This window comes from Mesoplodon mirus, assembly GCF_964341445.2.
Source record: "Mesoplodon mirus genome assembly, chromosome: 5".
Classification (NCBI taxonomy): domain Eukaryota; kingdom Metazoa; phylum Chordata; class Mammalia; order Artiodactyla; family Ziphiidae; genus Mesoplodon; species Mesoplodon mirus.
The window spans coordinates 31,953,075-31,978,370 of NC_138980.1; the positions used below are offsets into that span (position 1 = coordinate 31,953,075).

General features: G+C 52.0%; 1 protein-coding gene across 1 annotated transcript; it reads left to right on the forward strand.

Annotated features, from left to right (window-relative positions):
• The first annotated feature begins 4,036 nt into the window (after positions 1 to 4,036).
• CLTB (clathrin light chain B) lies at positions 4,037 to 23,462 on the forward strand. Its single transcript, XM_082620532.1, has 5 exons — positions 4,037 to 4,388; positions 9,409 to 9,455; positions 17,276 to 17,393; positions 17,655 to 17,766; positions 23,015 to 23,462. The coding sequence occupies exons 1-5, from the start codon at positions 4,202 to 4,204 to the stop codon at positions 23,184 to 23,186; spliced, it is 636 nt and encodes a 211-aa protein (XP_082476658.1). The 5' UTR covers positions 4,037 to 4,201; the 3' UTR covers positions 23,187 to 23,462.
• Positions 23,463 to 25,296: the final 1,834 nt, after the last annotated feature.

Genomic DNA, 25,296 nt, shown 5'->3' on the forward strand with positions numbered 1-25,296 from the left:
GTGATCAGTGTTAACATCACCAGTGGACATCCCTGGTGGTCCAGTTGTTAAGACTCTGAGCTTCCAGTGCAGGGGATGCGGGTTTGACCCCTGGTTGGGGAACTGAGATCCCGCTTGCCAGCGGCTAAAAAATAAAAAATACATAAATAAACATCACCAGTAACTGGAGAAATGGACATTATGTGCTTCCTGACATGATGCACTGAGAGGAACTCAGCATCACATTTGTATTATTCCTGCCAAAAATGTTTAACCTGAATCTAATCAGGAGGAAACAAAGGCAACTCAAATTGAAGGATGACATAACTGACCAGTAATCTTCAAGACATCAATGTTGTGAAAGAGAAATAAAGAGAGGAGCGGTTCTAGATTGAAGCAGATCAAACAGAGAAGGTAACTGAGTGCAATACATAAATACATTATTTGGGATTTTCTTTTCTTCTATTGTTGGGACATCTGGTGAAATCTGAGTAAGTTATGTCAATTTGATAATGGTATTATATCAATATTAATACCTTGATTTTGATAATTGTATAATGGTTATATAAATGAATGTCCTTATTGTTAGAAAAACACAAAGTGAAATATTTTGGGATGTAGGGTCATGATGTCTACAACTTACTCTCCAACAGTATAGGAGAAAGAGAGACAGAAGGAAAAAGAATAAAGACAATGTGATAAAGTGTTATCATTTAAGGAATCTGGTGAGAGGCCTATGGGAATTATTTATAGTTTTCTGTAAGTCTGAAATTAAAAGTTGAAAAGGGCCGGGGGGGAACCTTTAAAGTAAAATCAAAAAAAAAAAAAAGGAGCTTATTAGTGGGAATGTAAAATGGTGTAGTGGCTCTGGAAACCAGTGTGGTGATTCTTCAAAACATTGAAAATACAATTACCATATGATCCAGCAATGCCATTCCCGGGTATATATCTAAAAGTACAGAAAGCAGGATCTCAAAGAGATATTTGCACATCTGTGTTAGCAGCAGCATTATTCATAGTAACTAAGGTGGAACCAACACAAGTGTCCAGGGACGGATGGATGAAGAAAATGTGGTATATACATCATACAATGGAATATTATTCAGCCTTAAAAAGGGAGGAAATTCTGTCACATGCTACATCTGTCAGAACATGGTGAACCTTGAGAACATTATGCTAAGTGAAATAAGGATACAATACTGTATGATTTCACCTTTGTGAGGTATCTAAAGCCGTCAAATTTATATTAGCAGGAAGTAGACTGATGGTTGCCATGGGCTTTGAGGAAGGGAAAGTGAGGAATTGTTTAACAGGTATAGAATTTATTTGTTTGTTTGTTTTATAAATTTATTTATTTATTTTTGGCTGTGTTGGGTCTTCGTTGCTGTGTACGGGCTTCCTCTAGTTGCGGTGAGCGGGGGCTACTCTTCGTTGCAGTGCACAGGCATTGTCATGGCTTCTCTTGTTGTGGAGCACGGGCTCTAGGCGTGCAGGCTTCAGTAGTTGTGGCACATGGGCTCAGTAGTTGTGGCTCACGGGCTCTAGAACTCAGGCTCAGTAGTTGTGACGCACGGGCTTAGTTGCTCTGTGGCATGTGGGATCTTTCCGGGCCAGGGCTCAAACCCGTGTCCCTTGCATTGGCAGGCAGGTTTTTTTTTTTTTTTTTTTTTTTTTAAATATTTATTTATTTATTTATTTATAGCTGTGTTGGGTCTTCGTTTCTGTGCGAGGGCTTTCTCCAGTTGCGGCAAGTGAGGGCCACTCTTCATCGCGGTGTGCGGGGCCTCTCTTGTTGTGGAGCACAGGCTCCAGACACGCAGGCTCGGTAATTGTGGCTCACGGGCCTACTTGCTCCGTGGCATGTGGGATCTTCCCAGACCAGGGCTCGAACCCGTGTCCCCTGCATTGGCAGGCAGATTCTCAACCACTGCGCCACCCGAAGGGAAGCCCGGCGGGCAGGTTCTTAACCACTGTGCCACCAGGAAAGTCCTAGAATTTGTTTTGTAATATGAAAAAGTTCTGGATATCTGTTGAACAACAATGTAAATGTACTTAACACTACTGAACTGTGCACTTAAAAATGGTAAAGGCCATACTTTTGATGTATTTTTTACCACAATTAAGAAAAAATCTCTAAATTAAAAAAATAGAAGTTAACATAGTAAATGATTTACAGATGAAATTATATAATATATGGGGAGGAATAAAGGTTGCAGATGAAACAAGACTGACTCTATGTTGGTAACACTGAGGTTCAGGGGTTAGTATGTGGAGTTGTATTATATCAATCTTTCTACTCTTCTGCATGCTTGAAATTTTCCATTAAAAATGTTTTTAAAATTTCTCCACTTCAGACTTCATAAGCTGAAATTTAGATTCTGTGCGACTGTCCCATATCTTTACTCAACTTTATTTATCCATGTCTTTTGACCATTACTGAGCTTCACAATTAAATGGAGAATTAGAAGACAAGAACTGTGTTTAGAGATCTCCAAAGATATTTAGGGAGGTGTCAAGAAAGTGGGACTCTCCAGCACAAAGAAGTGCTGCATGGTTCAAAAGATAACTTTTTAACGATCATTTTTAATATTCATGATTAAGAATAAGAGTCATGTATAAGAGCAAGCATGGTTGCAGAATGATCTGGACCAGTAACTTGTATAAATTAAGCATGGAGCTAAATTCTGCTGATGGTTAAATTAGGAAGGAGCAGGAAGGAAGGAAGAAATAGTTGGGAAGAGTGCCTGTAGTGGCACCGAAGTCTCCAGGAGCCAAGTAAGAACATCCAGGGCGGGCACAGAGCATGTTCACTAGTCCTTCTGTCTCTGCGAAACCTGGAGTCCACATTTATGGCTGGTTTGTTAAACTAGGAAACTTTCAAGGTCTTTTCAGCACCTGAGCCTGCAGCTGGGAGAATGAGGAACAGGAATGATATGGATGATGGTGGAGTGCTGTGCTTGGACCAGGTTGTGCAGGGCCTGAAGCTTCTTTCTTTCTTTCCTACACTACTGATAAATGATTATATTCTCATCATAACAGTGAAAACGACATCAAAGTATTATTGTGCAAAACTGAAATTGCCCTTCGGTCTAGCCTTCTGCTCCCCACCCCCAAGGGAACCCCCAGTTTGCAGCACATCTTTCCTTTCTCTTTTCCAGGTTATAGTTGACTTTCAGGTTTCAAATCAGAAAGAGAAAATCCCAAAGCCCAGATCCAATGGTGGATCTCCGGGACCCCCAATACCCTGTGTTTAAATGTCAGAGCGCCTTTTATGCTGTGCTGTCTGGCCATTTCCCATCTGCAGGCCTCTTAGGTTGTAATCTCCCCGTCGCCAAGGCTCGGTTTTACTGTATTTTGGAGACTGTTTATTCAGGGTGACTGAGCAGCAGGCTGCCTGGATAAATTAGGTCTGCCTTTCCCAAGCTGGTTCATACTTAAGGGACATTTAAGGGACCCAGCCTCCAAGTAGGGAACCAGTCAGGACACACAAACTCTGGCGGTCTGAGCTGAAGCCTCACCGAATGAAAGGAAGTGCTGAAGAAATGCACGGAAGCAACACGGCCTTGTGGGAAAGGCCCTGGACTTGCAGGAAAGGTGCAATAAAGCCGTGGAACTTACTGTAATTTCTCCAGGGCTCATGATAATGGGCTTCATAATAATACCCGTCTAGCTTAGGAGAAGAAACTTTTGCAGAATCAATCAGGAGCCAGGTTGCGCAGCGACCACCCCCTCGGTGCTCCCGAAGCCCGGGCTGCCAACCTGCGGTGGCCCTGTACACGCTATGGTCACTTTCTCCAGTCTGCTTAGCCTCTAGACCCTGCGAGAGCTGCGCCCTGTCCTGGTGTCCTGGAAATGAGTGCTGCTGGCCCGGAGCGGGGAGCGCGGCCCAGGCCTCTGGGCCCCTCGGTCTGCGCCGCCGTCCTGCTGCCGCCCTCCTGTGGCCGCTGCGAGGCGACCTCCGGCCGTCCTGCGGGCCTCCTCCCTCGGCCGGTGACATCACCGCATTCCCGTCCCGGCTCCTCCCGCCTGCAGCCGCAGTGACAGGCGAGCCGGGCCCGGTGGCGGAGAGGAAGTGCGGGGCCGCCGCGCCGAGCCTGTCCCCGCCGAGGCCGGCTCCCCCGGGCGGCTCGGGTAACAGTGTCGCGGCCGCCGGGCGCAGGGCGGAGCACGCGCCGGGCAGAGCCGAGCGCCAGGCGGACGCTTCAGCAGAGACGTGGGGAAAATGGCTGATGACTTTGGCTTCTTCTCGTCGACGGAGAGCGGGGCCCCCGAGGCGGCCGAGGAGGACCCGGCGGCTGCCTTCCTGGCCCAGCAGGAGAGTGAAATCGCGGGCATAGAGAATGATGAGGGCTTCGGGGCACCTGCTGGCAGCCAGGCGGCCCTCACGCAGCCGGGACCCGCGAGTGGGGGTGAGTCAGCCCGGTGGCCTGGGGGTTGGGGGGCCTGGAGCTTGCACCCGGCATACCGGGTGGAGTGAAGAGGGCCTGCTATGGCCAGCCAGGAGCAGGCCTGGGGCTAGTGTGTACCTGACCGGGACCTGGAGGAGATGCGGCGGGGACGGGGGGATCTTTTGGCGATCCCCATGTGAGGCCTTGCCTGGGGCTGTGGATCTGGTGGCTCCCAGGATAGAAATTCGTCATGACATTTCATGCCCAAGCCAACTCCACTATTGCCTGGCTCTGGAATCCAACACAGCCCAGGCTTGAGCTTCCCAGTAGGCTGGCTGCCCCAGGCTGAGCCCTGCAGGTGTGGGCAGAACCCCAGATCTCCCTGCCCCTCAGAAGTAGCTCCCTCCTAACAGCTGGGAAAGCAGGGGACGCTGGGTGCTCCAAGAACTCACAGACCTTCCCTGGGGAACACCTGCCATCCTGCAGTCACTGGTCTAGGCACTTTTCTTACATTTAATCATTTCATACGCATTATTAAACCCATTTCAGAGATGGCAAAACCGAGGCTCGAAAGGTACTCTACTGAAACAACTAGTAAGTGGCAGAGTGAGGACTCTAAACCATTTATCTCTAACTCTAACCCTTTCCACCTGACCACACTGTCTTCCATATGCCAGGCTCTGAGTTAGACACCAGGGTGGGGGCAGGAGCACAGAGGGCTTCAGTCAGATGTGGTCCTGTCCTCCTGGGGTTTGTAGCTCAATGGTGTTCCAAAGGTGGTCCAGGACTCAGGATTTGGTTCTTGCAATACTGTGTTTATCAACAATATTCCTGCTCTGGCTCTGCCTGAAAGGGCAATTTCTTAACGTATCTAGTAAAAAAGTAGATATCACTTTCATGGGTACCTCCAAAACAGTGCTTGCTTCTTGTTAATGTTGTCGTTTTGGTAGGAGTTTATGGGCCTGTTGGAATAAGTGGTACCTTACATATTTTAAAAAAATGTTTACAAGTAAGGATCCTTTTAGTCATGTTTGTATTCATTCAGCATTTACTGAGCACCTACTGTGTGCCAGGCCCAGTGGGGGTACAGATATGAATAAGACAGTTCCTGTGGCTTGAGGAGCTTGAAGCATCTCTGTATCCTCTTGGTATTAGAAACATAACAAGCCTTTTGTAACATATAAGAAACTGGAGGCCCAGAGAGCCTGAATATCTTGCCCAAAGTCACACAGCCATGAGTGACAGATCTGGGACTTGATCCCAGGCTTCTCAACTGTGGGCTCCATGCTCTTTCAAATGCTGTGGCAGTCACCCTGGGAGGTAATGGTAGAGGTAGGGAGGCGGGTCTTTTGCTACCCAACCAAGCCAGCAGTGGAGGACTTCTGAAGGAGTCCTCCTAGCAGCAGCTCCTAGCACTTCAGTGGGACCCTCACACATCCCAGGGAATTCCTAGGAAATGTGGGCCCACGTTCATGTACCATGTACCACGTGCATGTTCATTTGTCCACATCTTCCCCTTGAGTCCACCAACTTCCCCAGCTGGGTTGGCCTGGGAGAGGCCCTGCTGGGAAAGCCAGTGTCAGAACCACCTAAGAGAGAAGCAGGTAGAAGTCAGGCAGAGGGCCGCACAGGTGACTGGGGGTTGAGCAGGCTGTGACCTCTCCCAGGACAGTGGGGCTCCAGGGGTTTACAGCCTGGATGGGAGTTTCCCTCTCCGGCAGTGGTGGTGCTCAGATTGGCCCCAGACCTGAGGTGGCAGGGAGAGAAGCGGGGACATGGCCCTCTGAGAGTCTCCCAGACTCACAACCACTAAAGCTGCAAATGCTCAACTGCTCTGCTGAGTGGGGCATGGGGATCCAGGAGAGGTTATGGGATGGCGGCTCAATAGGTGGCCAGATAGGATGGAATTGATCTGATCCTCCTAGGCCTAGATGGTGATGAGCAAGTAATCCCCCGAGACCAGTGATGAGTGCCAGAAGCCCAAATGAGGTGCGGAAAATGTGCCTTGCGCTGCTGGGAGCTGGGCGGAAGCTCCTGCAGCCAGCACCACTCATCACTGCTGAGTCTCGTCTCTTAAATGATGCCCCTGTGCTGAGTGCACTGACGATGGGCTCCCAGGTACCCCTGGGGAAACTGTTTAGTGTAGGCCAGAGCCTGAGCCACTTTGAGTCTCTTTTCTGGGGCTGGAACTACGGCCAGCCTGAGCAATGGATACTTTGTTTCCATTCATCAGCCTTGGGTAGGGCCCAGGAGGTGTGTACATTTTCACACCCAGATTTCTAAGCACTCCACCTGGCTCTGACCCCGACTTGCCCAGTCATTTCCTGGCAAGCCCATTTCCCCTGATGGGCCTCAGTAACCTCCCAGGAATGTTCTGGACCTTTGTCTGCCCCCGTTCCAAAAGGGGTCAGGGATCTGAGAGAAGCAACACCCACGGGGTTATCCTTGGGACTCGTACCTGCTGTACTCCGGTTCTGCCGGCTTTGGACTGTGGACACGTGATCATCAACGTGCCATGGGCTACTCATTGTGGGGACTTGTAATTCTGTGTGTGGGTGTGTGTGGATTCCCAAAGAGGTTAAGCCTCATTCCAGGGGAACACTCATGGAACTGAGAGGCTGGAGCACAGAGACTTCCTGAAGGCCAGGGTGGGCACCTGTGGACAAGGGGCCTGAGGCTGGGACTGGTCTGGGGGGTGGGGCCGCAACTTCCGCTCCAGAAATGCCAGGTGCACAGACCAACATCATCGTAAATGGACCCTAGTAACGTAAGGCCCTGGTAGAGGAGATGCCCCAGGAGAAGAAGCCACTTTGCAGAAGATGCTGCCACTGATTTAGGGGCCAGGCCACCCATGCAGGACAAACCCCATCTGAATGAGTAGGGAGGATGGCTGACAACGGTGGGTCAAAATCAATCAGTTTGGTTGTGAAAACAAAGTTGATTATAATCTATATCAGCTGGGCGTTATTTCCATGGGATTAAGTATCCTTCTCTTCAGTCCCCAAGCTGAAAACACTGTCATCGTTACTCACAGCTCTACCTGGCTGGTAAAGTGTAGTTGTTCATCTGCGGTGATCTCGTGCAGCCTCCTGTGGGTCTTGGCTAAGAGGCATTGAAGTTTCCGAGAGTCCTCAGGCCTTGTAGATAACAGTGGGCCCCCAAAGAGCAAGTCAGCTTCCATTTAGCCAACACTGCTCACCCTTAGGAGCTGAATGGGGTACAGAGCCTGATCAGGGAGTGAATGACCCGTGGGAGGTCACAGTAATCGCATAAGAGCGTGGGGGGTTCTGTACGATATTCTGGGATACCCCAGAGTTGAGACCTTCCATCGGCACCCAGGGAAGAAGGGGAAGTAGTAGAGGGCTTCCCAGAGGGGATGACTTGTGAACTGGGCCTTGGAGAAGGACTAGATCCCAAAGAGCATTCTTTAGTGAGGGAAGAGGAAGAAAGGAGTGGGATGCGGCATAGTGTGTTTGGGGAAGGAGGAAACCAGAATAGGGTTTGTGGGAGGGACTGGTGGGAAGTGAGACAGGAAAAATGGGCAGGGCCAGATTGTAAAGATCCTCACGAGCTGTGGGCCAAGGTTCAATGTACTCATTCAACAAATATTTATTGGGCTCCTATTATGGGTCAGGCACTGTTCTAGGTGCTGGATCCCAGCAGTGGACAAAACAAAGTCCCTGCCCTCCCAGAGGGCATTCAAGCGGGGAAGACAGATAATAAGCACATACAAAAATAAACATATCAGGCTGTGGTAGGTGCTACAGAGACAGTAACTGCTCAGGGGAGGAGGTAGGGGTGCTGGGGGATGAATGTCAGGGGTGGTCAGGGAAGGCCTCTAATAAGGCAGTGTTTGAGCAGCAGCTGAAGGGCGCGAGGCAACAGCCCACACGGAAATGGGCAGGAGAGCTTTCTAGGGAGAGGGGACAGCACCTGCCGAGGCCCCAAGGAAGGAGCAGGCCCTATCGGCCACCATGGTCCACGGGAAGTGGATTTCCTTTTGGTTTGTGTTCATTATATTTTTAATTAGAGGAGGGACATAGGTAAGTGTGTGCTTTTCAAAACGTCAACCTTGGCAGCTGGTTTGAAAGAGGTTTGGGAGAGGGTGAAGATGGAGGCAGGGAGGCCAGTGAGTGGACAAAAATCATTTATTCCTTCTTTCTTTAACGCACTGATTCATTTGCTTATTCAACAAATAGTTTCTGAGCGTGTCCTAAGTCACAGGTACCGTGCACGGCTCTGGGGAAGACAGCGGTGAGGATAATGGACACAGGCGTGCCCGTCCAGGTGCTTGCCACTAGCGGGGCAGACAGGCCAAAGTAGTTGTACAGGTGGGCCAGGCAGGGGGCAGAGGGCGGAGGGCAACTCTGAGGATTCTTGTTGCAGCAGAAGCCACAGGAATTTGTGACTAACCAGATGTCAGGGAAAGGGGCCGGGAGGAGTCATTGTTTAGGTGAGGGCAAAATCGACTCCTTCTGGGAGGGGCAGGAGGAGGAAAAGTAGGCCAGGTGCTGCCTGGTGGGGGCTGTGATTCCTGCTCTCCCAGGTGGAGCCATTGCTCAAGGCACCACAGGGACAGGCAGAGACGCGCAGGCCCCTCTTCCTGAGCCCTCGCAGACCCTGCCCTGAGCCTCCAGAGCCTCTGCCTGCTCACCGGGCACAAGCTCCACAGACAGTTGGGCCACTCCCTGCCGTGGCTGAGGGGAAATTAATTTCGGGTAGGTGAGGAGCTATTACTGGCTGGGTGACCTTGGGCAATCACATAGCCTCTCTGAGCCTCAATTTGAGAATCTGTAAAATGGGTTGATAACAGCTTTGTCACAAGGCTATGGTGAAAATCAGAGGTCGTAATGGCTGTGAGAAGGCTTTGTGCACAGTCAAGGATTGAGCCCAGGTTATTTACGTAGCCATTATGTGTGCATGTAGGGTGGGGAGTCAGTATGCACATGGACATATACAGAGGTTACTTCAGGGGCTAATGTAAGACCCTGCTTGCTATAAGCTGAGCAATGAGTGATACTGTCTACTATTCTCTTTCCAGCGGGTTCTGAGGACATGGGGACCACAGTCAATGGAGATGTGTATCAGGTAAGCAAGATTCTGTCGTAGCAGGGGAAGTGACCGACAGCCTGGGTCTCAGTAACTTTGGGCCCCCATCATGGGTAGGATTAGGGATTCAAGTTCTGTTCATTGGGATGGGAACATCAAGAAAGGTTTTGCCGTGGTTCTTTTGGTCATGTAGGAGAAGGGGATGAAGAATCAGGACCACAGGGGTCAATGGGGTGTGGCCTCAGGTTGCCAGTGATGATGTCCAGCTTCCAGAGGGAGAGATTAAGTGGCCTGCAGTGGCGTGGACTAAAGGAAACACAGGGCCCTGCACACGTGTGTGCCATTGGTGGGAGGCTGAAGCCAATGGTCATCTCCACCATGTCTGAGCATTTTAACTGGGTGAGCCTTGGACCCAGAGATTCCACTTCTCAGAATTTTCCCAAAGGAAATAGCTGGACAAGGACACCCAGATTCTTTGCAGGATTATTTATAATAGCAGACAAACTGGAAACAACCTAAGTGCCTAGTATTGAGGGCCTGGGTAGGTAAATTGGAAAACCATTCTGTTGTTAAAAAGAGTAGTCAGAGCTTTCTGTATTGACATGAAAAGATGCCTATAATATAGTAAATGGCAAAGCAGCTTGCAGAATAATATGCACAGTATGGTCTTGTTTTTTATTTTAGAAATGTGTTTTCATGAAAGATCTGAAAGGATGTGTACCAACTGTTAACAGTGGTTAGCCCTGAGCTTGTGGGAGAAGGGGGGATAAGGAAAGGGCTTTCACTTCCACTGGATTGTCTTAAAATTCTTTGTAGTGATCCTATAACACACACACACACACACACACACCCCAAAAAAAACAGCTAGTAAAGATATTTCTAGTTAAATACTGCTTCTCTCCACACTCACTTAATCCCCTCCCTACATACATACACAGATCATTTTGAAAGTACTTAAAGAACTTGGGCCACAAATAGCATCCCCAGGACCCCACAGATGCAACAATCTTTACCCCCAACCTGCAGATACCTGGGTGGGGGCAAAACCTTCACTGGATAAATGTTAATTCCCACTGGACTGGCTCAAAGACCCTTGACTGCTGGGGCTGCAGCTGCAGGATCTCCTGAGCTCTCCTCGTTGAGGAGCTGGCCTCCTAAATCCTCAGGGAGAACAAACAATACTTTCTTATGTAAGAGGGATGGGCTGGTACCTTACCCAGGGCAACTGGCCAAGTCCCATTTCTGGAAAATTACTCAACTACCAGCAAGCTAGAAAAGTCAGTCTCTAGGACTTTAAGGGCTTCGTGTCTCCCTGGGCCTGAGAGCACCAAATAAGCAGCATTGACGCCGGTCCAGTTTGGCAGAGCATTGAGACTCAGGCTGCTCCTGTCCTGGGCACACTCAAAAGGACGTGGCCTGACCCAAAAGGTCTGTGTCCTAAAATGGCCCTGGAGCTGGAGATACACTTGGGACCGGAGAAGTACCTAGAACACCATGAGCAGGATAATTTTCCCTTTCTATACATTAGGATCTGGAGGCCTTCTCCCTCCCTGCCCCAGGCCTCACTTTGTATTTAATGGATCTGAGAAACCCTGGGCCTCCTCCCCAGTCTCGGTGGGAACTCTTATTCTCCCTGCTACTAAGAATAACCCCAGCTATGTTTATCTGTAACTCATTTCACATCTGTGCCATGCTAGCATCCTTACAGGCAGGGGAGGGGTCACAGATGAGGTGAGTCACTCAGAAGCTTAGTGGCCAAGTTCAGGTTCATCTAGGTCTCCTGCCCCTGATCTGGTGCCCTTTGTACCATCCCCTTGTTGCTGGACCGGGCAGGCCACGGCAGCCAGCTGGCGGGTGGGAAGCCCCTGCAGACTTTTCTTAGGATGGAGCATAGAGCAGTATCTGGCTTGTGCACCCCAGGCTTTCAAGGGTCCTGGGCAGAACTTTCCTGCTACCTTTCTTAATCTTTTCTGGAAGGCTATGGGCCATTAGGGGGTCCAACTATGAACCTGATCCCCAACAAGGCCTAAGGATAAGTCTGCATCCCCGTTGAGCTACTTAGAGGAATCAACAGCTCAGCTCAGCTTAGCTTTAGCTGGTCAATCCCACAGACCGGTTATGCCTCATCCTCCTGGCTGTCCCTGGAGTCACAGCACATGCTCGGCCAGCATGGCCCCCAGGAAGCCCTTATGGTGGTGTCCAGTGTCCAGCGGAGGGGTCCCTTGGGAGAGGAGTGCTGGGGAGCTGGGCTGAGACAAGCCTGGCCCTGACTGTAGCCTATGGCCTTTTGGTCCTGGCCATTCCTGACCCCTTCCCTTTCGAGCTTGGGAGGGGCTCAGAGCATTCCTGCAGCCCCTGGTGAGCCCTCCTGGGCTGCCAGACTCCCTGGCGGCTGACCCGATTTCCTCACTGCGACAGTCAAGTGATGAAAGAGGAGCCCGGCTGTGGCCCTCCCGACCTCACTGCTCACTGGCAGGGAGGGGCAGGGCAGAAAAATAAGTCCAGAGCAGCTGGAGAAGGGGAGCCAGCAAAGAGCTTCTCAGGGCCTTGTCTGCTGGCAGCACCACTGTGTTCTTCCTGGTTGTGGCGATGGTGCAGCGCGAGCCGGCCTGCTGGGGGCCTGCCACGGGCAATGGTGAGCCCTGCAGCTCTGCCACCCGTGCATGTGCATGTGCATGTCCGCTGCAGGCTACAGGGGTCGCAGGGCAGTTATTGCATTCAGGCCCCATTTTGCACCCCGAGTGGGATGTTGTCACTCCCATTTGACAGGTGACAAAACCTAAGGAGCCCAGGGAAGGGACTTCTTCTTCTTTTTTTCTTTTTTTAATTTAATTAATTAATTAATTTATTTATTTATTTATGGCTGCGTTGGGTCTTCGTTGCTGCGCGTGGGCTTCCTCTAGTTGCGGCGAGCGAGGGCTACTCTTTGTTGCAGTGTGCGGGCTTCTCATTGCTGTGGCTACTCTTGTTGCGGAGCACGGGCTCTAGGCGCGCGGACTTCAGTAGTTGTGGCACGTGGCCTCAGTAGTTGTGGCTCACGGGCTCTAGAGCGCAGGCTCAGTAGTTGTGGCGCAGGAGCTTCGTTGCTCTGCGGTACGTGGGATCCTCCTGGACCAGGGCTTGAACCCGTGTCCCCTGCATTGGCAGGCGGATTCTTAACCACTGCGCCACCAAGGAAGCCCGGGAAGGGACTTCTTAAAGGTCGCACATCCAGTGAGTGGCAGGAGGGGACTTAAAGCCCAGTTGCTCTGATGCTGTGTCCCCATGCCCTCCACATCGCTTTGCAGGCAGCCCCTCATTCCTTCATTTAGTCAACTCGCATTCTGAGTGCCATGTGCTGTGCTCAGGGCCTCAGATGTAGAGGCAAATCCCATGGATGTTTGTCCTCAAAGAGCTCAAAGGACAGAGACCTGAAAGTCATGCAGGATGGCAAGGGCTTGGCTGTGGGGCTGGTCTCAAGAGTTCTTACTATGCGTCAGGCACCACCCAAAAGCTTTATGTGGATTAACTCATTTCATCCTCCCAACACCCCTACGATGTAGGTTCTGTCATTATCCCCATTTTACAGGTGAGGAGGAGGATGCACAGGGAGGTTTAATAGCTCTGGTTGCACAGCCGGGAAGAGCTGGGACCTGAACCAGGCTCAGGTGCCAGACGCTGCACTGAAGTCAGAGAGGGTGACAGGGACGGATGCTGGAAGTGGATTCCAGGCTGCCCAGGGGCATGTGGGTGGTCCTGGCTAGGACCACCTGGCTAGGGGGACAGCATGTGCAAAGGCACAGAGGATAAGACACGCAGTCTGGGGTTTGCCTGGAGCCTGGCACCTGCAGCAGAGAAGAGTGTGCTGGGGGAACCTGAAGAGACCATGGGTGCAGGGCTGCTGTGCCCGCAGGCGGGAGGGATGGGGGTTGGGGGCGCGGGCACAGCTCCCAGCCAGAGCCTGTTACTAGGCCGTGCTGGTGGAGGACGCAGGCCCAGCTTGGCCAGGCTTTGCACCCAGGGCCTGGGCACAGCATGCTTGGACCACACTGAGCAGTGCCCCTGGATGTGCAGTGCAGCTGCTCTAGGCTCCGCCCCCCCACCCCCCCACCCCGCCCCGACCCAGAGAAGCCCCAGGGTTTCTCAAGCTGCTCCTACACCCAGACTGCTCCTACGCGGGGCGCTGTGGCGGGCTGCGGCAGAGGAGTTTGGATGGAGTCAGACAACCTGCGCTTCATTTCTGGCTTTTCCCAGCCAGACGGCTTTGGACGAGTCACTGCTCTGAGCTGGATTTTGTGAACTTGGGATTAGAAGCCCTGCACTGCTGCCTCCGCAGGTCTGTTGAGAAAAGTGCTCTGTAGCCCTGGAAGCTGCTCCTAAATCCCTGGCCGAGCCACTAAGTGAGCCAAGGGTACGTGTGTGGGTGTGAGAGAGACACATGGGGAATGGGGCGTGGGGCAGTGGGACGAGGGGGTGCAGTCTCTAATCTTGGGATGGTCGACTTATCAGGGAGACCAAAATCACGTGACACAGAAGTAACTTTGGTCCCTATTGGCTATGTGTGGCCACACGTGTGGCTATGTGTGACACCCAGGAATTCAGTTTGAATTCTGGCCCTGCCAGTTCCTGGCCAGGTGACCTTGAGAATTTGGAGCTAGACTTTTCCTACCTGTAAAACAAAGATAATGAAACCCACCATGTAGGGTTGTGTAAGGTCGGATCTTAACAGACGGCACCACGAAACAGAGGAAAGCTTCAAGTGAGCTTTATTACGGGGCGCTCCCGGGCGAGGTTCACTGGTCCGAGAGAAAGGGGCCAGAGAAGTCGCACCTGGGCGAGGGTTGGGCAAGATTTTATAGGGGAAGAAGGGAAAGGGGTGTGGTGAATCTGGGAGGGCACAGGGTATTCCTTATTTGGTGGTCTCTTCGGGTATCGTGGCAATATCTGGTGCCGGTTGCATCAGTCTTGGGACCGTTAGTCCCGCCCCTCAAAAGGCGGGAAGGGGGAAGGCTGGGCCGGGTGGAAGGTCCCCAGGTCAGTTCCTGGTACTGGGTGGTCCGGAATGTCTCCAGGTCAGTTTCTGGAACTGGGGGGTCCGGAGAGTTTCGGTCTGATGCAACCTGTGAATCTGATTGCGTTCCCCTGCTTCGGGCCAGTTGGCCTTATAGGTTGTAAAGACCAAAGAGAACCATTTAATTGCAAGTTCTCTGCCAGTTTTAAAACGCTGTAACCTGTGAGTCTTAATTTTGGGGCAGTCTTGATGGAGATGGTGGGTCCTGAAGGACACCGTGGGATGACTTTTGCCCAGAGGACCCCCTCCAGCCCACCTCTCCCACCCCATCTGCTCCACACCTGGTAGCATCTCTGTACTCAGATTTTTCCAAAGGCACCGGCCTCATGTGGTCCTTAAGCTGCCAGCTCTTGGTCTGAAATGCCCTCTCCCTATCTCTTCCCAGCCTACTCTGCTCCCAGGCTAGAAAGGTCATGCCCTCCCTTGTCCCCACTCTTTTCATGACCCGTGTTATGCATGTACCCCAGCCATGGTCCTCATTTGTGAGGGACTCCCTCTGCCAAGCTCCCGGATGATGGGCTGTCTCGTTCATCCCTGACCCCAAGCCTGAACATTTGTTAATTCATTCAAGTAATGTTCTTGAAATCCTCCTACAGCCAGGCCCTCCATGTTCTACATACTATAAAGAGACAGGCAGTCTCTGTCCTCAAGGAATTCCCTTACTGGGGGGTGGGGTAGGGTGGGGTGGGCAGATAGTAAACATGTAAACAAACCAGGCTTTTAAGATATCCTGAGTGCCAAGAAGAAATAAAATGTAGCACCTGGATAAACACGTAGAAAGTAAAAGTAACGGCATTTGTCTGCAGATGGCACAGTCTATAGGATTGGGCAGAGGTCCTGGTAGCCTAGCCTCAGGACAGGGTTGTTCCCAGAACTGGAAAGGTACATCCATGATCAACTCGTGTTGTCCAGATTAGGGCCCTGGAAAGGCCCCTCAAGATGCCTTGAGTGACTCTCTCAGTTGAAGTGTAATGCTGGGCAGGAAAGAGGAATAAGGACAGTGCCCCAACTGCCCCACCTAAGGGTGGGCCTGATCCGAGGAGCCAGGCTGCACCTCTCCTCCCTGGACCTGCCCTTCCTTCTCCCCAAAGACAGCTGGAGATGCAGCCCTGGTGTTCCATCTGCATGCTCCTTCGCCCTGCTGCCCACAGCCCCTTGGGCAGATGCTTACCCAGCCCTTCCTCTGAACTGGGCACATGCTGGCCCCGGGGGGGATCTTCGTCCACATGGCCACTGCTTACTGAGCACCAGCTGTGTGCCCACAGCGGGCACCACTGGACAGATGTTGTTGGGTGGGGAGTAGATACTCTGGTACTCGTGACAGTTCTGATGAGTGCTTGCAGGAGGAGCACAGGGAGCAATGAAAAGATGGGACAAGAGTTCAGAGGCTATAAACAAGGTCCTGTCCTGCCCACCGGGAGCTCGCGGTCCAGCGGGGAGACACCCTCAGTAGAAGGTGAGGGTGGGACAAGGAGCACAGAGAGGACAGGGTGTGAAATCTGTTTGGGGGCTGGGAAATATCCCAGAGCTGGCGACGTCTGAGCTGGAAACTTGTGGGGTGGAATAAGATTTCATCAGCTAGAGAAAGGAGGGAAGACAACTGAAGGCAGAAAGCACAGAGGAGACAAAGGCGGGCAGCATGGGCGTGTGGGATGTGTGCAGACAGGAATGCACGGGGCGGACAGAGTACCAGAGTGGGCGTGCCAGGAGATGGGGCTGGATCATAAAGTCTCCAGCTTTGCGAGACCAGAGGGGAGCCCCATCCTTGCTGGGCTGAGCTCTCAGCCTACAATGCTTCAAGTCACCACCCTGGCAGGTGGCGTGGAGAATTGGGCAGAGCCCTGGCTTGGGAGCCAGAGGACTGGACTCTGGCCCTGCTTCTGCCACTGTGTTGTGCCATCTCTCCTGGCCTCAGTTTCCTCCCCTATAAAATGGGAATTAATAATAATAATAATTCTAGCTACCATTTACTGAGCCATCACTCCATGCCAGGCACTCTTGTAAATGTCTTATAAATATTGTTGCATCAAATCCTCACAAATAGCTCGCTCTTAGAGGTACTTTTATTACTATTCTCACTTCAGATGAGAAAACTGAAGCCAGGCAAGGTTGAGCAACTTGCCTGGGCTACACACATATATAGCAGGCAGTAGAGGTGGGATTTGAACCCAGATGGTCCAGCTGCAGAGTCTGAGTTTTTCATCACTGTATAGTCATAGCCCTGGCCACCCTGCCTATCTCAGGGCTGCTCGTTCACTCAGCAAATAGTTATTGAGTACCTACTACATGCCAGGCACTGTGCTGGATGCTGGGGACACAGCAGTGAACAGGACAGGCAAGGTCCCTGTTGCCACAAGGGTGACATTCTGATGGAGGAGACAGACAATGGACAAGTAAGCATATTATAAAGTGAAGCCATTTGGGACTGTGTTATTTGGTAAATAAAACTAATAGGGCGGGGCTTTAATGGTAGAAACACAGGGAACTCTCTGAGTGCCAAGAAGCGTTTGAAGTTCTTTACACTTTTTTAACTCATTTCATCCTCATATTAACCCTGTGGGGTGAGGGCTATTTTGTAGCCCATTTTATGATGAGGAAAGTGAGGCACAGAGAGGTTGAGTAACTTGCCCATATGGTCACACAAGGAGCAGAGTTACTGGCAGAGGGCACAGCAAGTGCAAAGGCAAGGTACAGTCCCAGGAGACCGTGGGTATGAGGTGGTTTGCGATGTGAGGGGGTTGTACTCAGGCGCCAGACACAGAGGGGCAGGTGGACAGGCTGGGTACATTGCCGTGTGTTTGTGTCCTAGGAGGCTAACGGTCCAGCTGATGGCTACGCTGCAATTGCCCAGGTTGACAGGCTGACGCAGGAACCCGAGAGCATCCGCAAATGGAGAGAGGAGCAGCGGAAACGGCTGCAAGAGCTGGGTGAGGGCAGGGCTGAGTGTGCAAGCCAGGCTGGTCCCCCTGGCCCCGGGCTCCCCACTGGGTTGGCTCTCTGGGACACGGTCGGGTGGGGAAGCCTTAGGCTATATGGGGCCCTGCCCCACCTTAATGTGGGATTGGCTGAGGATGGACCCAGGGCTGCCTGCCGGGGCCAAGGGGAGAAGCAGCAGCCAGAAGCACAGCCGGCTGTGCCTCACATCCCTCCTGGAAAGTTGCTGTTCACTCACCTGTTGGGGGTTGCAGATGCTGCCTCCAAAGTGATGGAACAGGAGTGGCGGGAGAAGGCCAAGAAGGACCTGGAGGAATGGAACCAGCGCCAGAGTGAACAAGTTGAGAAGAACAAGATCAACAACCGGTGAGAGGAGCTATGAGGGTGCGAGGGGACTGTAGGGTCATGAGGGAACTATGGGGACATGAGAGGACCTACAAGGATATGAGGAGCTATGGGGACATAAGAGGACCTATGGGGACATGAGAGGGCCTATGGGGACATGAGAGGACCTATGGGGACATGAGAGGGCCTATGGGGACATGAGAGGACCTATGGGGACATGAGAGGACCTACAGGGATATGAGGAGCTATGGGGACATAAGAGGACCTATGGGGACATGAGAGGACCTATGGGGACATGAGAGGACCTACAGGGATATGAGGAGCTATGGGGACATAAGAGGACCTATGGGGACATGAGAGGACTGATGGGGACATGAGAGGACCTATGGGGACACGAGAGGACTGATGGGGACATAAGAGGACCTATGGGGACATGAGAGGACTGATGGGGACATAAGAGGACCTATGGGGACATGAGGACCTATGGGGACATGAGAGGATATATGGGGACATGAGAGGACCTATGGGGACATGAGAGGACCTATGGGGATATGAGGAGGTATGGGGACATAAGAGGACCTATGGGGACATGAGAGGACCTACGGGGATATGAGGAGCTACAGGGACATGAGAGGACCTATGGGGACAGTGAGAGGAACTATGGTGGGGGGACTGTCTCGAGGATGGGTGATTTGGTGGCAAGAACACGGAGGAAGGAGAAGCCGAACCCACAATGTTTCCTCAGTGGCCTGTGGAACTCAGTGCGCTGAGCTCTGCAGAGCTGGTACACTGTTAAGCTCTGACCTCCTCACCACGACAGAGAAAAGTGAGTCTGCCAGTCAGCAGACGAGGTCCTAGGACCCACTGGAATGTAAGCCAGGCTGTCCTGGAGCCCAGTGGCCAACAGCTCGGCCTGAGCCCCCTGTGGCCATGGTTATCATGACAGAGAACACAGGCCTGGCTGGAAGGGAAGAACCAAGCCGTGTGCAGGATCTTATTGCTTATAGAAATGATAACGCTTTGACCCAGAAGTGGCTAAAGAATAAAGGGAAATTAGTGGCCTATATAACTGGAAAGGCCAGGGGTAAGGGCTGCAGACCCAGTGGACTCAGGCACTGAAACAAAGTCCGTCAGCACTCACTTTTACTGTCTCTCGGTCTGCTTTCCCCTACGTGGCCTTCACTCTTGGGCACACACCGCTGGGATGGGGGCAGTGGTGGCCACTAGCAGCTCCATGCTTCTGCTCCATTTTCTCGGCAACTTCAGTGAAAATAAGCCTCTTGCTCCCAACAGCTCTAGCTGAAGTCCTCCACCTGACCTTCACTGGTCTGGTGTGGGTCACGTGCCCACCCCAAGCCCAGTGATTGTCCCGGGGGAGGGACTCTCCCATGGACCCAGCTTGGTCGATAGTCCCATTACTTGGGTTGTGCATGGGGTCCGGTCCCACCCAAACCACAGGGACTGAGTGGGGGCAGCTGATGCTTCAAAGGACAATCAGGATGCCCTTCCTGGAAGAAGGGGGACAGATGTTGGTCAGGAAAGATAGCGGAGGCCCGCCGGAGAATACCTTGCAGAAATGGTCTCAGACTAGAGACTGCCAGCAGCCCCTGCCTCTGAGGCTGTGCACTTCAAGGTACAAGACTTGCCAGGAAGGAAAAGGCTGGCTCTGGGAAGCCACCAGCTGGAAGCTGCTGCATGCCAGGCCCTGGGCCGGGCACTGGGGAGGCCGAGCTGAGAAGGACCCAGTCTGTGTCCTCAAAGAGCAGAGGAGGGGAACACACGGGTACGGCTGAACTCAATAGTAGGGCCCTCTGCAGGAAAGCTGTGGAAGCAAGGGATGTGCGTGGCGGAGGGACCTCTGTGTCTAGGGACCTGGGCTTTGGAAGGTGGCTAGGAGTTCACCAGGAGAAAGAGGGCAGGGGGTGGGGGAGGGTATTCTAGACTAGGGAACAGCATGATACGAAAGAAAGGACGTTGTGCTTGGGCACCAGGGAGTGGCGGGAGAGAGGGCCGGAATGAGGGCTGACATGTGCAGGGCCTCGGAGGCGAGGGGCGGGCAGACACAGGCGGTGGGGAGCCACTGAAGTTTTGTAAACAGGGGGACTAATGTGATAGGGCTGAGTTTTAGAAAAGGCCACCCACTCGGGTGGGTGGAGGATCCCTGCTCTCCTCTCAGGACTGTGGAGAGTTGCCGAGCCTTCCGGAACTATGCTTCCTAACACGTCTCCAACTGGAGGTACTAACGCTGTCTCTCTTTCTCTTTAACCCTCTGCCTGTCTGTCCATCTTGCCATCCCGTCTTCCCCCACCTAACCCCCTTTCCTCAAGGATCGCCGACAAAGCATTCTACCAGCAGCCAGATGCTGATATCATCGGCTACGTGTACGTGTCTCCTTTGCTGCTCTGCAAGGGCCTGTGTGTGGCTGGCAGTTGCTTGAGTCTCCCCCTTGTGGGGTATAAATGATTATGGCTGGGCCTGGGGCAATGATCAGAGCGGGAGGTGAGCCTGAGGGGTGGGTACAGGCACCAACCCTCACCTCCATCCCTCCAGCAAATGTTTACTGAGCATCTCTGAGACAGCTTTGCTAAAATCCAGGCAAAGAAAAGAAAGGAATGTCCGGCCATCCCCAGGTGAGAGCGGCAAAGGGCAAAGCAGCCCAACTCCCTCCTCCTGAGATGCCTCTTGGAGGGGGGAGGTGGAGTGAGTCTTCTGTTGAACAAAACAAACACTGAGTGCCGGTGCTAGAGGTATAAAGGATGCACAGCCATCCCCCGCTCCTGCCCACACGTGCACTGCTCCTTCTTAGAACTTCAGCCTGAATTTGGTCATGAGCCCCTGTCCAGACCACCAGTGGTTCTCTTTCACGTGTTTCTGCTTTGGGGTCTAGTTGGTCCTGCGCCTGATCCAGACCAGAGATGGCAGAGATTTCCTCTTATGCCACCCCACTGGCTGGTAGTGACAGCCTGGACGGTGTGCTGGGGATTGTGAAGCCAAGATGCGGTGATGACTGTGTGATGATTGCCACATGTGTATGTGCCAAATATTTGCTGTTCCTCGCTCTGGATACGCCCTTGCAGGCCTCTGACACTGTCTGGGCTAACGCTTCTCTCACAGATCATGGGACACACCAGAGTAACAGCCTTCCACTCCTTCCTCCTGTCCGCTCTCCCACTCCTTCTTCCTGTCCGCTCTCCCATCTGTCCAGTGCCAGTCTCTGGTCAGACAGGAGTAAGACACACACGGTCTGTCCCCACAAGTTGCTCATCATCAGGAGTGTGTTGTGATACGAGCCACATGCAAGAACACGGTGGGCTCAGGGAGAGCCGGGGCAGGCTTCAGAGGTCAGAGTCCGCTGGCCCTTCAAGTGTGAGAAGGAGTGTGCTGGGTGGGGAGGGTGAGAAGGGAATGGCATCCTAGGTGGGAAAAGCTGCTGGGGCAAAGGCGATGAGATGGGAAATATCTAGCGGCCTGCAGCACCTGGAGGGGTGCGAATGGGGAGAGAAGGTCAGTTTGGAGCCAGTTGCAAAAAGCCTGTTGTGAGATGTTAAAAAGCTCAGACTTGATCCCGAAGGCAGCGGGGAGCCATGGGAGGTTTCAAGCAGGAGAGTGGGGATGGAAGAAGGGCGTCGGCGCTGGGGAATACCACAGGGGGTTCAGTGCTCCTGTTGCGCCCGAAGAAATGGCCCAAGGAGCACCCAAGGGAGTCCTGAAGAGAGGAATAGTCTAGACCAGCGCTTCTCAGACTTCCATGTGCCTATGCATCACCAGGGCCTCTTGTCAAAATGGAGATTCTGATTCAGAAGGACTGAGGTGAGGCCATGATCCTGCATTTGCAACAAGCTCCATGGTGATGCCGGTGCTGCTGGACCATGAACCCCATTTTGAGCAACAAGGTTAGAGGGGAGCCTCTTGACCCAGAAGAGAGAGCTCCTAGGATCGCTCCCCTCAGCCCCACTGGTCAGCCAATGCCACACAGCACCTTACGTTTTCTCAAGCCTGCACATACCTGCTACGTTGTTTGATTCTCAGGCCAGTGAGACAGATCAGCAAGGTGGGGGCACTGATCCTCCCTTCCCAGGTTAGGAAATAAGCACACAGCAGGGAAGCCAGATCACTAGCGAGGGGCCGGGTCACCTGATCTGGGGCCGGCTCATCCTCGATCCGTGGGGATCACCTGGAGAGCTCCCTGCCATCAGTCAGTGCCTGGCACGTGGCAGAACTGGTCCTGCTTGAGATGCAGGGGGCTTCTAAGGAGAAAGGGGCTTTAGGGACACTTGTTGGCTAAACAGCACACAGACCCAGCCCTCCCCACCCCAGAATCCCTCATTGCTTTTCTCTGAATGACTCCCATGTTTAGGTTTTGTCCACTAAACTACATTTATTGTACTTTGTTTCCCCATTGTTCCTTAATCAGTGGCTTCTATAACTGTCAGCCAGAACTTCTGATGAAAACCCCACCAGTTTCCATCCTAATTTGATTCTAATCAAAGGCAAAGACTCCAGTGGAGCATTCCTCAGGCTGTGGCGCCACAGAGATAATAGTCATTTGGGGCTAAAAAGAGTTCTGTCGTCAAGTATGCTTGGGATATGGCAGATTCTATATCCATCGTGTACTCACATTCGTGGTGCACATAAGCACATTAAAGGCTTTGCAAGTCTTGTTTTGAAGATCTTCTTTAACTGATTCTTCTATACATTTTTGACCACAACTCTTTTCTAAAGAACACTTATAGGGTCCACAGAACCCTGAGGCAATGCTGAACCAGAGACTTCAGCTAGGTGGTTAGTCAATGTCCTGCTCAGTTTTTGGAAATGTTGAAAATAGCTGAGGTACTGCATTAGTTCCCCCAAGGGCCTTTAGGTGTCAGGAGCCCCAGTTTGGGAACTCTTGATAGAGAGGTAATGAACAGGCAGTGCTGGGGCAGGGGTAGGAGGCTACTTGAGCTACAGTGGCAAGGGAAGACCTTTCTGAGGAGGTAAGGCCTGCACTCAGACCTGAATTACAAGAAGCAACAAGCCATGAACAGGCCTGGGGAAGAGCTGACCGAAAGTACAAAGGCCCTGAGGCAGAACCAAACTAGGCTTCCTCTGAGGGCAGGGCTGTTCCTGGGGGCCTGAGGTCAGAGGGCCCGGGGCTGGGGAGGAGACGTCTAGACAAAGGACCCCAGAGTAGGCTGGACAAAGCAGCCTTGCTCAGTGGGAGCAGGACGTCACTGATTAAGGGGAAAGGCGGACAGCTATGAAACCTCCGTCCTCTCTCCACCTGCAGGGCATCTGAGGAGGCTTTTGTGAAGGAATCCAAGGAGGAGACCCCAGGCACAGAGTGGGAGAAGGTGGCCCAGCTGTGTGACTTCAACCCCAAGAGCAGCAAGCAGTGCAAAGACGTGTCCCGCCTGCGCTCGGTGCTCATGTCCCTGAAGCAGACGCCGCTGTCCCGCTAGGAGCCTGCCACCAACATGGCCGCCAAACAGGGGCCGGGCCGGGCAGAGGAGGAGCAGCTGCTTCGGCCAGGGGGGAAATGCCTCCAGCAGCTGCTACACAGCCTATTCCGTTCCTCGCCATCTCCCAGGGCCGGGAAGGGGAACCCTCACCCCTCTCAACTGTCATTCCCTCACGGCCCCATGGCCCAGCCCCTCACATCTCCTCTCGGTCCACAAAGTTGTGACTGTCCCTCCTGATGTATTTTTTTTTTCTTGGCTTAAAGGGTGTGTTGTTAACTCTTTTTACACTTATTTATTATCTTTCTCATTTCTCTGGAAGCCACAAACTGGTGTCAGGGCTGTTTGTGCTTAGAACTTTCCCAGCTTCATGGGCTTGAGAGAAGGTAGGGCTATTTCCCTGGTAACCCAGGAGCTCCCAGCTGACAGAGGGCACCCCAGTCTGTCTATGTCTGCTGCCTTCAGCCCCAGGAGGAAAGACAACCTCTCACAGAATGCTTTTGCAAGCTTGATCCTTTCTGATCCTTGAACAAACCCGTGACATAGGGATTCTGTTGGTCTGTCATATAGCCACAGACACCCAGAGGTGTCTTGGAAGGAAGAGGCAAGACCAGAGGTTCCCGGTGGGGGCTTCCTCTTTGCCTGGGTGAGGGGCTGGTGAAGGTAGCCTCTGCCACAGCCCTTCCTTGGGATTGGTCAGGACCCTCTGCCTCTTTCAGCTGTGCTCTTCTGTGGATTTGGGAGAAACAATCAGTGACAACACCTTCCCCTTCAACAGGGTTGCAAACAGGTTATGTTCAAGCCATTGTGATCTGAACAATGTTTAAAAATATTTAATTGCCAACCGTATTCGTTTCCCAGAGCTGCCATAACAAAATACCACAGCGTCTGGTTTAGAACAACAGAAATTTATTGTCTTACTGTTCTGGAGGTCATAAGTCTGAAATCATGGTGTCAGCAGGGCCATGATCCCTCTAAAGGCACTAGGGAAGGATCTGTGTTCCTTGGTGTTCCGTGCCTTGTACAAGCATTACTACAATCCTGAGCTCATCTTCACATCACCTGCTCTCTGTACGTGTCTGTCGCTGTGTCCCAATTTCCCCTTTGTATAAGGACACCAGTCATATTGGACTAGGGCCCACCCTACTGACCTCACTTTAACTTGATTACCTCTGAAAAGACCCTATTCCCAAATAAGGTCACATTCTGAGGTACTGGGGTTAGGACTTCAACTAATCTTTTTTTTTTGGAGGTGGGGAGCCCACAACACCAACAGTTAAAAATAGTGGCCATCCTCTCTAGAAGTGCCATAGTCCTCACCACTTCATATCTGTTCCTTGTGGAGGCCAAGGGTCACCACAAGTACTGCTTTACATTTATAATCTGTCTTACAGCTGAAAGAGCACGGTGGGGGCAAGAAACTTAGCTGGGCTAAGTCATTCAGCTGGTGTTGAAACTGATGGAGTCACGGATGGAAGGAACCTGAATCCGAATCAACACTTTAGGGCTGACTGCAGACCAGGAACACCTGTTTCAGACTTTACATGAACGAGAAACTCATGAGTTGCCTCTCTTCTAGAGGTTGCTCAGGCCCCCAGCCTCCTTTTTTCCTTAACCATAAAACAGTAGGTGCTGCCACAAACCACTGGCAAGCTTTGGGATTATGCTTTATGCTCTTTCTGTTACACCAGGCTGCTTCTCTAAGCCTCAGTTTCCTGGTCCATAAAATGCATCAAGAACCAAGCTAAGATGGTCTAGATCAGTGGAGCCTTAGGTGCTCTCAGGAGGTGGGATTGGGGTCAGGAGCAGAAGTGGAGGGCAGAGCCCCCTGCCTCTGACAGAACCATGGCAGGCCTCATATGAAGGAAGGTTTTCTACTGAAAGTTTGAAAACTGTTGGAAAGATCAGTTTTTTGTTTTTTGTTTTTTTTCATATAACATCACTGTAGAGACTCTCTACTTTTAATAAGTACCCCAGGGTGACTGTTACCAGGAAAGTTTGAGAATCAGTAGACTATTGGAATTCTAAGAGCCCTTGCAGTCTTTAGTCTGTTTTCTCCTAAAACCAAAGACCAAAAAGCATGGGGGTGAGACGGGGAATGAATTCACCAAAC